This window comes from Egretta garzetta, unplaced genomic scaffold (genome assembly GCF_000687185.1).
Source record: "Egretta garzetta isolate BGI_Z169 unplaced genomic scaffold, ASM68718v1 scaffold158, whole genome shotgun sequence".
NCBI lineage: Eukaryota > Metazoa > Chordata > Aves > Pelecaniformes > Ardeidae > Egretta > Egretta garzetta.
Genome location: NW_009260430.1, coordinates 1338872 through 1350959, shown reverse-complemented (window position 1 = coordinate 1350959; position 12088 = coordinate 1338872). Strand labels below are relative to the sequence as shown.

At 54.5% G+C, this 12088-nt stretch overlaps 1 protein-coding gene across 1 annotated transcript in view; it reads right to left on the bottom strand.

Moving 5' to 3' along the window:
- Positions 1–11492, bottom strand: part of RBBP8NL (RBBP8 N-terminal like) — a 14672-nt gene extending 3180 nt beyond the window's left edge. Inside the window, exons 1-10 of the mRNA XM_009643727.1 lie at positions 11426–11492; positions 10042–10084; positions 9418–9513; positions 8939–9051; positions 7779–7851; positions 6332–6498; positions 5744–5826; positions 4165–4328; positions 2394–3105; positions 1471–1579 (exon numbers count right to left, since the gene is read on the bottom strand). Coding sequence (XP_009642022.1) covers positions 1471–1579; positions 2394–3105; positions 4165–4328; positions 5744–5826; positions 6332–6498; positions 7779–7851; positions 8939–9051; positions 9418–9513; positions 10042–10084; positions 11426–11492 — 1627 coding nt within the window. The remainder of the gene's footprint in view (positions 1–1470; positions 1580–2393; positions 3106–4164; positions 4329–5743; positions 5827–6331; positions 6499–7778; positions 7852–8938; positions 9052–9417; positions 9514–10041; positions 10085–11425) is intronic.
- Positions 11493–12088: the final 596 nt, after the last annotated feature.

The window sequence follows — 12088 nt, the reverse complement described above, 5'->3', positions numbered from 1 at the left end:
CGGTGGCATCGCCCTGTCTGGTCCCACATCAGCACACCCCTGCTGGCCGGGGGGGGAGCAGAAAGGGCTGGGGACGGAGCTGTGCCCTTCTCCGAGGGGCAGGGGCATTCCAGGACCTCAGTACTTCTTGCTCCTGACACCCAGGTCTAGCCAGCGGGGGACTGTCGGCGGGGCAGCCTCCCTTGCTGCCCCTGCCCAGGTAGGAGAGCAGATGGTGCTGCTTTCAGGCACCCCTAGAGCCCCTGTGGTCTGATCCCATCCTCACTTTACCCTTCCGAGGGTTAAGGTTCACTAGAAAGTGCAGAAGTATTTGTGTGTTGTTTCCTGGGCTTTGTGTCAACCTTAAGGTGAGAACTGAAGAAAGTCCTGTATTCCCACACCCAGAATGTAATCAGCTGAAATTCTTCTGCTATGATGATATCTCCTTAGCATGTAAATCACAGAGGACTCCCTTTTTTTTTTTTTTTTTTTTTTCCACTGTGCAAAATCCTGCTCTGGAGAGTGTTCCCAAACCGCTCCGACACGCCCAGACCAACTAATCCAGGCGAGCTCAACTTTCTGGCCGAGCCAGTAAGGCTGGTACCAAGCAGCTCTGGGCAGACGTGCTTCCCGCTCTGCTCCCCATGGCTGCTGCCTCCCACCCGCCGGGCAAACCTGGCGCCCACGTCCCATGGTGGTTGGGCAGGGAGAAAGCACCGTGTGTCCCCCAGGCTAAGGGCATTGCTGGCTTTGGGAATGCAAAGGGCTCTTACAGGAGATGGAGCAGGGAAAGGGAAGAGAGCATCTTGTCCTACCTGCTGCAGGCACCAGCATCCCTCGCTCCGTGCTCAGCCCTTTGCTTTGGAGCAAGGGGGCACAGGCAGGGATGTTTTTTTCCAGTGCAAACCTCCTGCATTGTCCCCATCTCTGCTGGGGCAACTTCTGAGCTTCTGCTTCCCTAAGAGGGGTGGGTGATGCTGGAGCAGCAATGCTGACCTCGTCGCAGCTCACCGTAGAGTGGGTTTTGCCAATGGGTCAGTGCTAAGCTGACCTCGTTAGCTCCTGAAGAACTCTGTGCCACCCAGCAGCTGAGTTCAGGGTGCAGGGTGCTCTGCAGGGTGTGCAAGGCACCCATGGGTGGCTCCTGGTCTGTGCTGGGCAGAGATACTGGGCTCTTCTCCAGAACAGCTGGGGTTATTTTTTCCCTATAGATACTGAGCCTGAATTTTGGGCATCCCTAGGGTTGGAAATTGATCCCTCAAGGATGGAAATGTGAAACCCAAAGTTTCCCTGATGGACCAAAAGAGCTAGAAGCCAGGAGCACCTGGGTTCCTGGGAAGGTGTCCCATGCTGATTAGCTACTGCTTTGGTCGGCGGGGATTGCAGGTGCGTGCGGAGCCCAGCACAGAGCTCCCGGCTGTAAGATACCTTCACCAAAAAGCACCTTTGGCTCTTGCCTTCTCAAATGTCACGTTTGCCTGGGGTTTTTACCTGCTTCTCCCTTCTGTGCGCCGACAGCCAGTCTCCCCCCGGTCTCTGGAAGGGCCTCAGGATCGCTTGGTGTGGAGTTGTTTGTTGGATGTGCCCGTGAGAGCGTGAGCTGTAGGATACAGGGAGCACAAATGCTGCCTTGGCCAGGCAGGAGGAAAGGGCTATCCCCGGCCCCTGTGCGGTGACTGTGACACCCGTGGGGCCGAGCATCGCAGGGGTGTTCCTACACACCGGGGCTGTGTGGCAGGGGAGCCCTGCCCCCCTCCTGCACCAACCTGCAGGACAGGGCACAGGCACTGCCTGTCCTTGGAGCTGGACGGGAACCCCGTGGGCACCGGAGGGGAGGTGGGGAACGAGAGCCAGGGCTGAGTGGCTGTGGTTTTGTCATGTGCAAATATGTCCCCATTGGCTTCACACACAGCAAAGCCATCTTTTTCTGGAGAAAAGGAGGCTACGGGGAGACCTGATTGCGGCCTTCCAGTAACTAAAGGGGGCCTATAGGAAAGATGGGGAACGTCTTTTTAGTAGGGCCAGCTGTGTTAGGACAAGGGGAAATGGTTTTAAACTAGAACAGGGTAGGTTCAGGCTAGAGGTAAGGAAGAAATTTTTTACAATGAGGGTGGTAAAACACTGGAACAGGTTGCCCAGAGAGGTAGTGGAGGCCCCATCCCTGGAAACATTCAAGGCCAGGTTGGATGGGGCTCTGAGCAATCTGATCTAGTTAGCAGTGTCCCTGCTCACTGCAGGGGGGTTGGACTAGATGACCACTAGTGGTACCTTCCAACCCTAAACATTCTATGATTCTATGATTCTATGATCTTCCCACGGGACGTTAATGGTGGTCATAACGGTGCCAGTACCAGTGCCAGACACCTTGGGGAGGGGAATGGGCCATGGCTGATGCCAACATGAGCTGTACTCACCACAGCTGCTTCTTCCTCCTTCTCCTCCTCCTCCTCCTTGACAGCACCAGGCGGTGCCTGGGTGGCATTGGGCCAGCAGCAGGAGAAGCGCAAGTGGCCCCAGCCTGTTTCCCTGCCACGGCCAGAGTCTGACAGATCCAGCGGCGCATCTGCACCATCATCCCTTGCCGCCTTCACCTTTTCTTGGAGCTCGGAGCCATCCCGGGTCAGCCAAAGCTCCTTCTCTTCCTTCCCATCGGCAGCATCCTCCAGGAAGGACCTTTCCCCCTTGCATCCTGGCGGGATGCTCAGCCATGGGGAGAGGGGCCGCTCCTCGGGCGCGAGCGGCGGGTCTCCATCTGCCTGCTGGCCCAGCTGGCACTGCTGCATGAGGAGATGCTGCAGCCGCTCCCTGTGCTTGAGGAGGTGCAGCTTCTCCTCCAGGTGCTGATCCCTCACGTACACCATGGCGGCAGGGAGCTTCAGCAAGGCTGCGTGATCTTCCCAGCCATCACGCAGCCGCGTCCTACCGTCGGTGTCTTTGGCCCTGAGCAAATGGCTGGAGAAGCTGCCGCCGTCCCGGTCAGCCGAGGCACAGTTTCTTGCCAGCCCCAGCTGGTGCAGGGAAAGGTGCTTGTGGAGGAGGCAGAGCTGCTCTCTCCGGGCAGTCAGTTTTAGGTTTTCGTAGGATGGAGTAACCTTGGGGGAGTCCGCTTTGCTTGCTGTTAAATAACTAAAAGAAGCAGGAAAAAAAGAACCGCGTTAATTAGGCAATTTTTGCGTGATTTCCCAGCTCCTGCAGGTGATGTGCATGGTCTCTCCTGCTCTTTCTGTGCCCTGTTGCCTGTTGCAGCTCTTGGCCCCTGCATCACACTTGCCTTTGGGTGCTGTGCTGGGTAGGATGGTCCCAGTGGCCGTGGGGGTCAGGCACCACAGGAAACCATCGCCATCCCACCATCCAAAAAGCCTCTCCTGTCCCTGGGCCACGGCAGCTCCAGGCAGGGGGTTGAGCGAGTGGGGGGGATGTAGTGACCGCTCACATCAGCACTGCTGCTGAGAAGTCACTCGTCAAACCATGCCTTACAGCCAGAAGCATCCTAACTACTCCCCACTGGGCTTTCTTAGTGCCTTGGTGGCCCTGAAGACCTCCAGGACAGAGAAACAGCCCGCCTTCCCCTAATCTCACTCCATGGGAGATTTTTACAGCCATGCTAAGAAGGTCGGAATGGTGCATGAACCTGCCCTGCAAACTGGATCCCTGCTACCGCTGGTTATTTGGCAGCTTCCATGTGTGTGGGCTTTTCCCAGGAATGTTTGGACCATCTACTCCCACTCTGGGAAACTCACTGTCTCTGCAGGTGAACTCACAGGCTTTGCTCAGCCCTCTGCGCTTCTGAAATCAATGGGGAGGAGAAGTCCGGGGAAGTGCTGAGCCCTGCAGAAAAGCCCATCAGAATAGATAAGGGGGAGCGGGGATTGCTGCCTCCCGGGCAGACGGCAGGTCCTTCTCCTCCCTGCTGGAGGTGGGGGCACCCGGTTTGCTTTATGGGTCTGTCTGATGAAGCTGGAGTAAAGAGAGGCTGATCTCGTTGGGCTGGATTCCAGTCATTTTTTGCTGGCGTCAACTGGGAGACCCCCTCCCTGCCCCCTCCCCAAGGCTGTGGGAGAAGTCTGGAGAAGAAGGTGGGCAGATACAGTGAATAGAGGTCATGTCATTGCAGTCTGCCCTGTGGGAGAGCTGCAATGGGCCATGGATCAGCCCCACACTGTGACCCACGAGCAGGTAACTCACGCCTCAAAGCTGGGGCTGCGCTCCTGCTCTGGCGGGAGAGGAGTCTTCCTTGCTGGTGGGGACACTGCTGCTCCCGAAGGACTTTTTTCCAGGAGGCAGGGTCTGGAGCCGGGTCTCACCAGGGCAATGGTTCCATGCAGCTGGTTGGAGATCCTCTGGGATGCCTGTGGCAGAGGGGACAAGTCCAGGTGAGCCATTCTGCTGTGCACCCTGGGCAGCGCGTGGCTACAGGGGACAAGACGGGCAGCTCCCAAGTGCTGCATTTGATACAATTCTGGTCAACAGCTCAATCATATTTTTATTGGTTTTCCCAGGAAATTTCCCCTTCATGTTTTCTAGCAGGATCTACAGTACCCTTTATTTTCTGGCTGCACTGCTTTGTAGCTCAGGAGGTCTTGTGCCTCCTCTCAAGTCAAGCCAAGCCATGATTCAGTGGCTTAACCGAGATAAGACCCTGCAAATTCCCTGACCCCTCGTCAGGCCACTGGACTTCATTCATGCAAGCTCCGGGCATGCACTGATTTGATGGGTGGATTTCCAGTGGAGTACCTGGCTGTGAGACCAGGACATCATCATCTCCGTCTGCTGTCATGAAAGGCTCACCACATGTTCTGACTTGACTTTCTCCTGCCCACCTGGAGATGTCACCAACCCTTCCTGCAATCCCTATTAATTATCCTCACAGCCTGCCTGCAGCCTTACCAAACCCCCTTTTCAGTTGCTCTTTCAAGTTTTCTGTGGAGTTCAGGTAAGCGAAGCCCGTGCCAAAACAGGAGCATCTGTGTGGGTGCGTATGTGGGCTTGAGTTCCCACAGCCAGGAACAGGGCTCCAGGTCCTGCAGTCTCACCTCCCAGTGCCCCGTATCACCATATCACTCAGCATCCCTTGGCTGGCATGGACTCTCTCTGTGTTTTAAAGGCATGGCAGGCTTGCATCAACGCACAGCATGGCCCCTGCTGAATGCCAGGCCCTCTGAAAATACTGATATTCATTATGCTGCAGATGGAGAGACATCTGCGATGCTGCTGGGCAGGGCTGCTGCGGTGTATTTGTTCTCAGTGCCCACAACTCCCACAGTTTACATGTTCTCCAGGCTTTTCCAACTGCTCCAGCTTCTTGCTCGCCTGGATAATGGAGAGCTGACGCTGTAACTCTGGATAAGCTACACTGAAATGTAGCGTAATCTCCCCAGGTCCTTCACTCCTCAGAGCTTTCCCCAGCAAGACACCTGAGAGAGGAACTGGAGCAATGGGCAGAGGGCTCAAGGATGCTAGACCTGTTGTCATGGAGGATAAACACAGCAGCAAAGAAAGGTGAGCGGGGACAGGAACCTGTGCCAAATTCCAAATGCTTTGCTTGCAGCACGTGGCAATTTCTGAAGAGCGGATGCATCTGGCATTTGGTAGGTGCCCCTCTTGGCTCTGATAATGGCAAACTGCCCAAGTCTGGCTAATTATTTTACCCCCTAAATTCCTCCTACTCCTTCTCTATCCTAGTCCACCCCCCCTTGATCCAGTTCAGATGACCACAGTGGTGGAGAGAAGGCCTGAGGACATCAGGCTACCTCCAGCAACTCACAATTTCTGCAAGGTTGACTTCTTGGAGGACAGTGCTCGGGGAAGTCCTGCTGCTTGGAGAGCTTCTCTGTCCTGCAGGCTTTTCTGCAAAAAGAGGCACAACCAGCTACCATGACGGTCCTGCAGAGCTGTTGCAGGCTGCCCTGCCCTGCCCTGCTGCGTGCCAGAGTCTTGCAGCCTCCCAAGGACGCCGCTGGCTGGCACCAACCACCTCCTATGCAGGATTTTGAGCCAAAATTTCCATCTGGCTCAAGCCACCGCCTGAATGAACGTACCCTCTGTTGCATGTGCGGGTGGCAGCAAGGCAATGACACGGTCTCTGTGTGAAATGGGTGGCGGGTCCACACCTGCACAGCACTCATGTTACAGTGAGAGCACCCAAGCGCTCTTCGGCTCTAATGCAGAGCAGCGTTTCTCCCCTGACATGCAGCTTCGCCCCCAGCAGCTCTTCTGGCCATCGCAATGTCCGTCTGAGCTGCTGACAGCTTGGCCTTTGCTCGCCAGACCCTTTCCCAGAGAAGCTTTGCACCATGGCTCCATCACACCATCCCTGGGTCCCTTGAGGGTGGTGGGAGCCAGCAGCACCCACCTTCTCGCAGCTCGAGACCTGCCACGTCATGGTGGGCTTCTTCTGCTCCCCTGTGAGCTGCTTTCTCGCTGCCGGTGTTCCTGCTCGCTGGGGACAGTAAAGCCAAGGGGGAGCTGGGGGTGGAGCTGCTTTCTCTGGAGGTGACTCCTGGGGGCTTTGCCCTGTCCCTGTTGAAAGGAGAAGGACATGAATGAATGAGAAGGGGAAGGAGAAGGAAACCAGCAGTTTGAGACCCATGGTACTGGGAGTTCTGAGTTATAGAGCCCAATAGATAAATATACATATTTATACCTGTATGTATGTGGATATACCAGATCCTCAGACTCACCTCCTTCCATTGCTAGCTCAGCTGCAGTCTGGAGCATGGGACAGAGCCAACACAACAGCTCAAGGTCTGATTTCCCCACTTGCCTGTGGGTAATGCTGCAGGAAGCCACGGTGCTGGGTGAGCCAGAACCCAACGGCGGCTATTGCAAAAGCTCTGTGGGAACCTGTACATCCCTGGCTGGGCTTTCAGCCTGATGCAGGGGTGGATGCAGCACGGGGATGTGGTGGCTGTCCCCCTTCACCATAGCGATGGCTGATGGTCTTGGTCACTATGAGGGAGTCACTGAGTCTTGGAGACCCACACTTATATCATGGACAAAGTCCTGGCTGGACCCTGATGCCAAGATATGGGTGTTTGTCTGGAAATGTCCCTATCCAGCCCTCCAGGGCAGAGAAGAGCAGAGCAGGAGCACTTGGTGCTCAGCAAATCCAAGCCTCCCCGACTTGAAACACCTCAGGCCCTGGGAAGCATCGGGGAGTAAAAGCGAGAATTTCTCTTTAAGGGGATGGTGCATCTGTGCTCCAAAGAAAACACATTTCTGAACTAATCCCTCAGTGCTAATTCCTCTGGACTTTAAACCTTTGAGGAATGAGCTGATTTGTGTATATTAGCCAGCCTGGCAGGTTACTTGGCTTTCTCACTGCTGGGAGATGAACCTGTTGGTGCAGATCGCTTCTCCCTCTTAACCCCATCCCAGCCCCTTGGTGTCACTCCCCTTCCCCCCAGACACAACCTGCTTCCTGCAGATCCTCTCTGGCTGCTGTGGGAGGGCAGCTGGTGCCATGGGAAAGCCGTGGAAGCCCACGCTGACATCTGTGGCCAAGGCAAGCAGCTCAGGGCTTTGCTTCCCACGAGCAGTCCCCCATGGGGGGGTCTTGAATACCCTTGTTCCCCAAAAAACTGAATTAGCGGATGCGGGTGAACGAGGGGGGTGAGCAAAAGTCAACAAGGACTTAGAGACCATTTGGGGTGTTTCAGTGTCTACAGGAATCCATAGGAATTAGATGCTAAAATATCCCTGAGGATGCTGCGGTCCGGACGTAGCCCTGCTCAGCTGCGGGGATGCCTCTGTCTGTACCAACACCCCTCATAACGAATGAAACCCGGGAGAGCACTTACTCCAGGCTCCGGAGCCTCTTCAGTTCTTCCTTGAGAGTTTTGTTCTCTTCCCTCAGGCGGTTCGTCTCGTTAGCTGCAGGGACACAAGTTGTGCCGCGGATTCAGGCGTCGCAAGGAGAGAGCTGATGATGCTCCTCGCAGCTTGCTGGGGTGCATGGGGAAGGAGGAGGAGGAGGGAGCGGCACCAGGTTTTGGAGGGATGCCAAATTTCCTTCCTTCTCTGAAAGCATTCTGGGGGCTAAGGGATAAAAGGGAGCAACTTTCCGACTCGGGTTTGGTCAGGACTGGGGTCTGCTTGCAGCCCATCCAGCTCAGGGGGCGAGCGCGACCCAGATGGGGTGGGACAGATGCAGCCGGAATCCTGCCCGTGGGCACCGTGGCTGCCTCTGATGAGCGGGTGCTGCCTTAGGGGGAGGGCTGGGGGTGTCAAGTGGGATGGGATGAAGGCCAGAGGGAGCTGCGAGCACCCAGCAGCCGGGCACCGCAGCGAGGAGGGTGGGCTGCTGCCTCGGCTCGCTCCTGCTCAAAAGCAGCACTGGGGGAGCAATGGCATAACAGGGGAGATAAACCAAGGGCTGCTGGCACCTCTCCGTCCCTCTTAATGCCTTATCTCCTTTTACCCCCATGATCCTCCCTGGGCCAGCCAGATCCCCAGGGAAAAACACCCCGAGCCTGAGTGGTGCTGGGAGCTCTGCCAAAGGCTCTGGAGAAGATCCATCACACGTGTTGCTTGATTTCCATTTACCCGTGCTGAGCCGCTGCTGTGCCTTCCCTGTCTTTGCCAGAGTGCTGCTCCTGCGGTGCCAAATGCATCTTTTTTCCAGGCAGCTGACATGGCCTGGCCAGCTCGGGGCTGCTCTTGGTGTAAGCATCACTCGTTTTTCTGGAGGTGCAGAGGGCTGCAACCCCCCCAGCTCTGCCGCTTTGTGTGAGCAGTTACCTCTGCTTGGGGGGGACGTGGCTGCCATCCGCAGTCCTGGTCAGATCTGATTTTTCAAGGCCCCCCCACTCACATTAGCTCCCTCCCTTCGCCCCATCCCCAAGCCCCTCCTGGGTGCCCGGTCACCGGGAGGACTCACATGCAAACACTTTGGAGAGGCATGAACTGAGCAAAGACTCAGCCAGCCAAAGCCAAGCTTACAGCAGGCAGTGGTACGTACTGAGGATGAAGATGTGCTGCAGGCTCTGGAAATGGGAAGACTCATACTCATTCTGCTTCTTTTTCGCCAGCTCCTGGGTGACCATGCATCTGTCACAGAGACCTGCTCGCAGCCTGGAGGGAAACCCACAGCCGGCAGCTTGTTTTACATTCCCACAGGGGAAAAAAGCTCCTGCCCTCTCCACAGAGAAGCGTGAACACCCAGCCCATCACCCAGAACTGGTCAGAGGTGTTATCGCCTGTGTAGCCCAGCCCTGGCCTTTCCAACCCCCAACACATCCAGTCCCACCACCATCAGCGTAGGAAGGCTCCTCTGCACGTGCCCAGGCTCCCCCAGCTCTCCCAGTAGCCAAGGGGGTGCAAAACCAGACGTTCATGTGTTATATCCCACTTCTGGGAACGCAGCAAACCCCAAACTCTCCCCCTAGGAGGGTGCATTCGCTGCCACCGAACAGCACCCTATGGAAAAATAAATCTTACCTGTTTTCCAACACCTTTACATTTTCTTTAAGGACCTTCTGTTGCTCCCTTAATTGGTGATTTTTTGCAAACAACTCTTCAATTCTCTGAGCATCGCTAATTGAAGAAACAGAACAAAGAAAAGAGGTTTATCAGGTTTCCCCCCCAAATCTGTGCCTTTATCTGCAGCGCCCTGTCAAGGGGAAGGATTTCTGCCCCGTGCCCGCCGTGCTGCTCACACCGGTATGGCTGAATTGCTTTTGCTTTGTGTGGCAGGAGGGAAAACAAATGTGTTAGAGCCCAGAGGCTGCCCTGCAACACTCGCCCTTGGAGTTGGCAGCTTGCTTCATCCTGCTTTATGGCTCCCCAGGAGAGCAAGTGCCTACTGGCGCGAGCATCGCTTGCCAGTGGGAAGGTAAACTGGAGGTGGGCTGGGATCACCCCCAAGCCCTGCCTGTGCTGGGGACTTGCATGGTGAAAGTCACCAAAAGGTTTAAAGTTGGCAGAGCCAGAAAGGCAAACTGTGCTCTCTCAACCCGGCGGCCTCGAAGAAGTGCCCGGGAGGTCTGAAAACGAAGTGGCGTAATCTCTCCTCCGCCCCCCGTCCCGCCGCCGCGTGGGTAGAGCAGCCGTGGTGTTGCTCACCGGCACTTCTCTGTCGTCAGCTCCGTCAGCTTGCTTTGCAGACCTGGAATAATTAACAGAGACGGAGAGGGGGGTATTTATAGCCCATTCCCTGGTACTTCCGAAACAAAATGCGGCGATGGAACTTCAGGAGGGTGCCTGGTTTTGCAGAAACCTCACTGATTTACAAACCTTGTTTCTAAGAAAGGATCACACATCATTGCCCATGTTAAACAATATCACGGTTTAATATAGCTGGGAAAGTTGTACAAAATGTGAGCAGGTTTTGCATTTCCACTGTTTGATGAGTCTGCACTTCTCCCCGCCCCCAAAAAGTCTGTTTTAGTTTTGTTTCTACTTATTTTTCACTACAGCATGCATTTCCCAGGTGGGCAGTATTTTATAAGTCTCAGGGCTGCCAAGCGTCTTGGAGGATATTTACAGCTCAACAGGAACGGCTTTCGTTGATGGATCTGCAGACGTTACACCTCGTCAGATCCATTTTATGCAAAGTAGATGTAAACATGTGGTTTAAATTGCTCAACAGTTTCTTCTAACTCTCACACAGCTTGAAATTGCACAAGAGAAGAATGAATTCATAAGCCAGAATCCTCCAAAAGTGCTGTTGGTTTGTTCATCACATTGATACTGGGAATGATTTTGATAGGAAAACAATTGGATTTGGCATTGGGTTGCTTAACCTAATGGCTCTTATTTTAATAATGTATGACCCGAGGAATAATTTATTCCCCAGAGGGATAAACTATCTAACCTGACTCTAAGGTTTTCTTTAACAGATCCTCACACTCCTGCTGCTTCAGCCTTATAGATTATTGCATCTTCCCACTTTCCCTTTGATCCCTCAGTATCCAAATATTCTCGGATCCGCGTTGCTCGGAGCAGATGCCCAGCAGGTGGGCATGTCATCTCTGCAAACCTCCCAATTCATCTTTATCACAGACCACACCAGCAGGAGCAGGAAAGGAGCCAAATCCCCCTCTGGTTAATGCTGGGAACAAGTGGGATTCCCGCAGGTGGGATCTCCAGAGATATGGGATGCAGGAACACCCTCTCTCTTCTGCTCCTCCTCATTGTCCAAAACGTTACTGATTTTCTCCGTACACCTTTTTGTCCACTGGGATAAGTTGGATAAGCCATACCAAGGTGCCATTGGATGGTGTGGTCCCCTGAGGGCCAGGCTGGGACCCTGCGTCCCCATCCATCCCCATGGGTGATGCTTGCTGAGCCTTAGTTCCCAAAGCTCCCTAATCCTTAGTTCCCAAAGCTCCCTAATCCACAGCCGCTCCTCCTCCCTTCAGGTTATTTCAAACCAAGCAGATCAAGGTGGCATCACAAAGAAACGAACCTCCGCTAGTTTTTAATAAGACTTCTCATGTCTCCTTACCTTGGACCTCTTTCTCATGGATTTCCTTGAGCTTATTCAGGAACTCTGCAAAACTCTCTGTGGTCATGTTCAGGGCTGTGATGCACGCCAGGCTGCTTCCAGCACGAGGATGTCCTTTTGTTTCAAATTATTCAGGTTTCAACCTAAAATAGAAACCAAAAGTCCAGTAAAAGAGAAGTTCTCTTGTGTACATGGTGTTCTGGAAAGTCTTGGAAACAGGACAAAGCCCAAATCTAGAAAGTGAAATCATTTGCCAAACCACAGACATGCACAAAGCCGCAGGCTCATCTGGGAGGCATTTCCAGACCTGTCCACCCTGCCTCAGCCCCAGGCTGGGGGCATGGGCAAAGTGGAGAGCAACGGCTCAGAAAATGGGACAACTGGAAGCTTTTCCTCTACTTTTTGAGCTGGTTAAATCACATTTCTTTGGGACAAGGCCTGGCAGGGCATCTTCTTGCAGAAGGGATTGTGGGACTCATGTTGGGAGTGCATTGCTGGGGACTGATGATGGAAAAACTCGTGACAGCTTTGGTGCTCGAGCCTGATGGACCCATCTCCCATTGGGTCCTGAGATGCTCCTGTGCATCCCTCCTCCCTCTGGCACCACGCACAGCTTGTATGGAGGCAACATGTACCACTCGGCTGCCCTGCTGCCATCGCCCA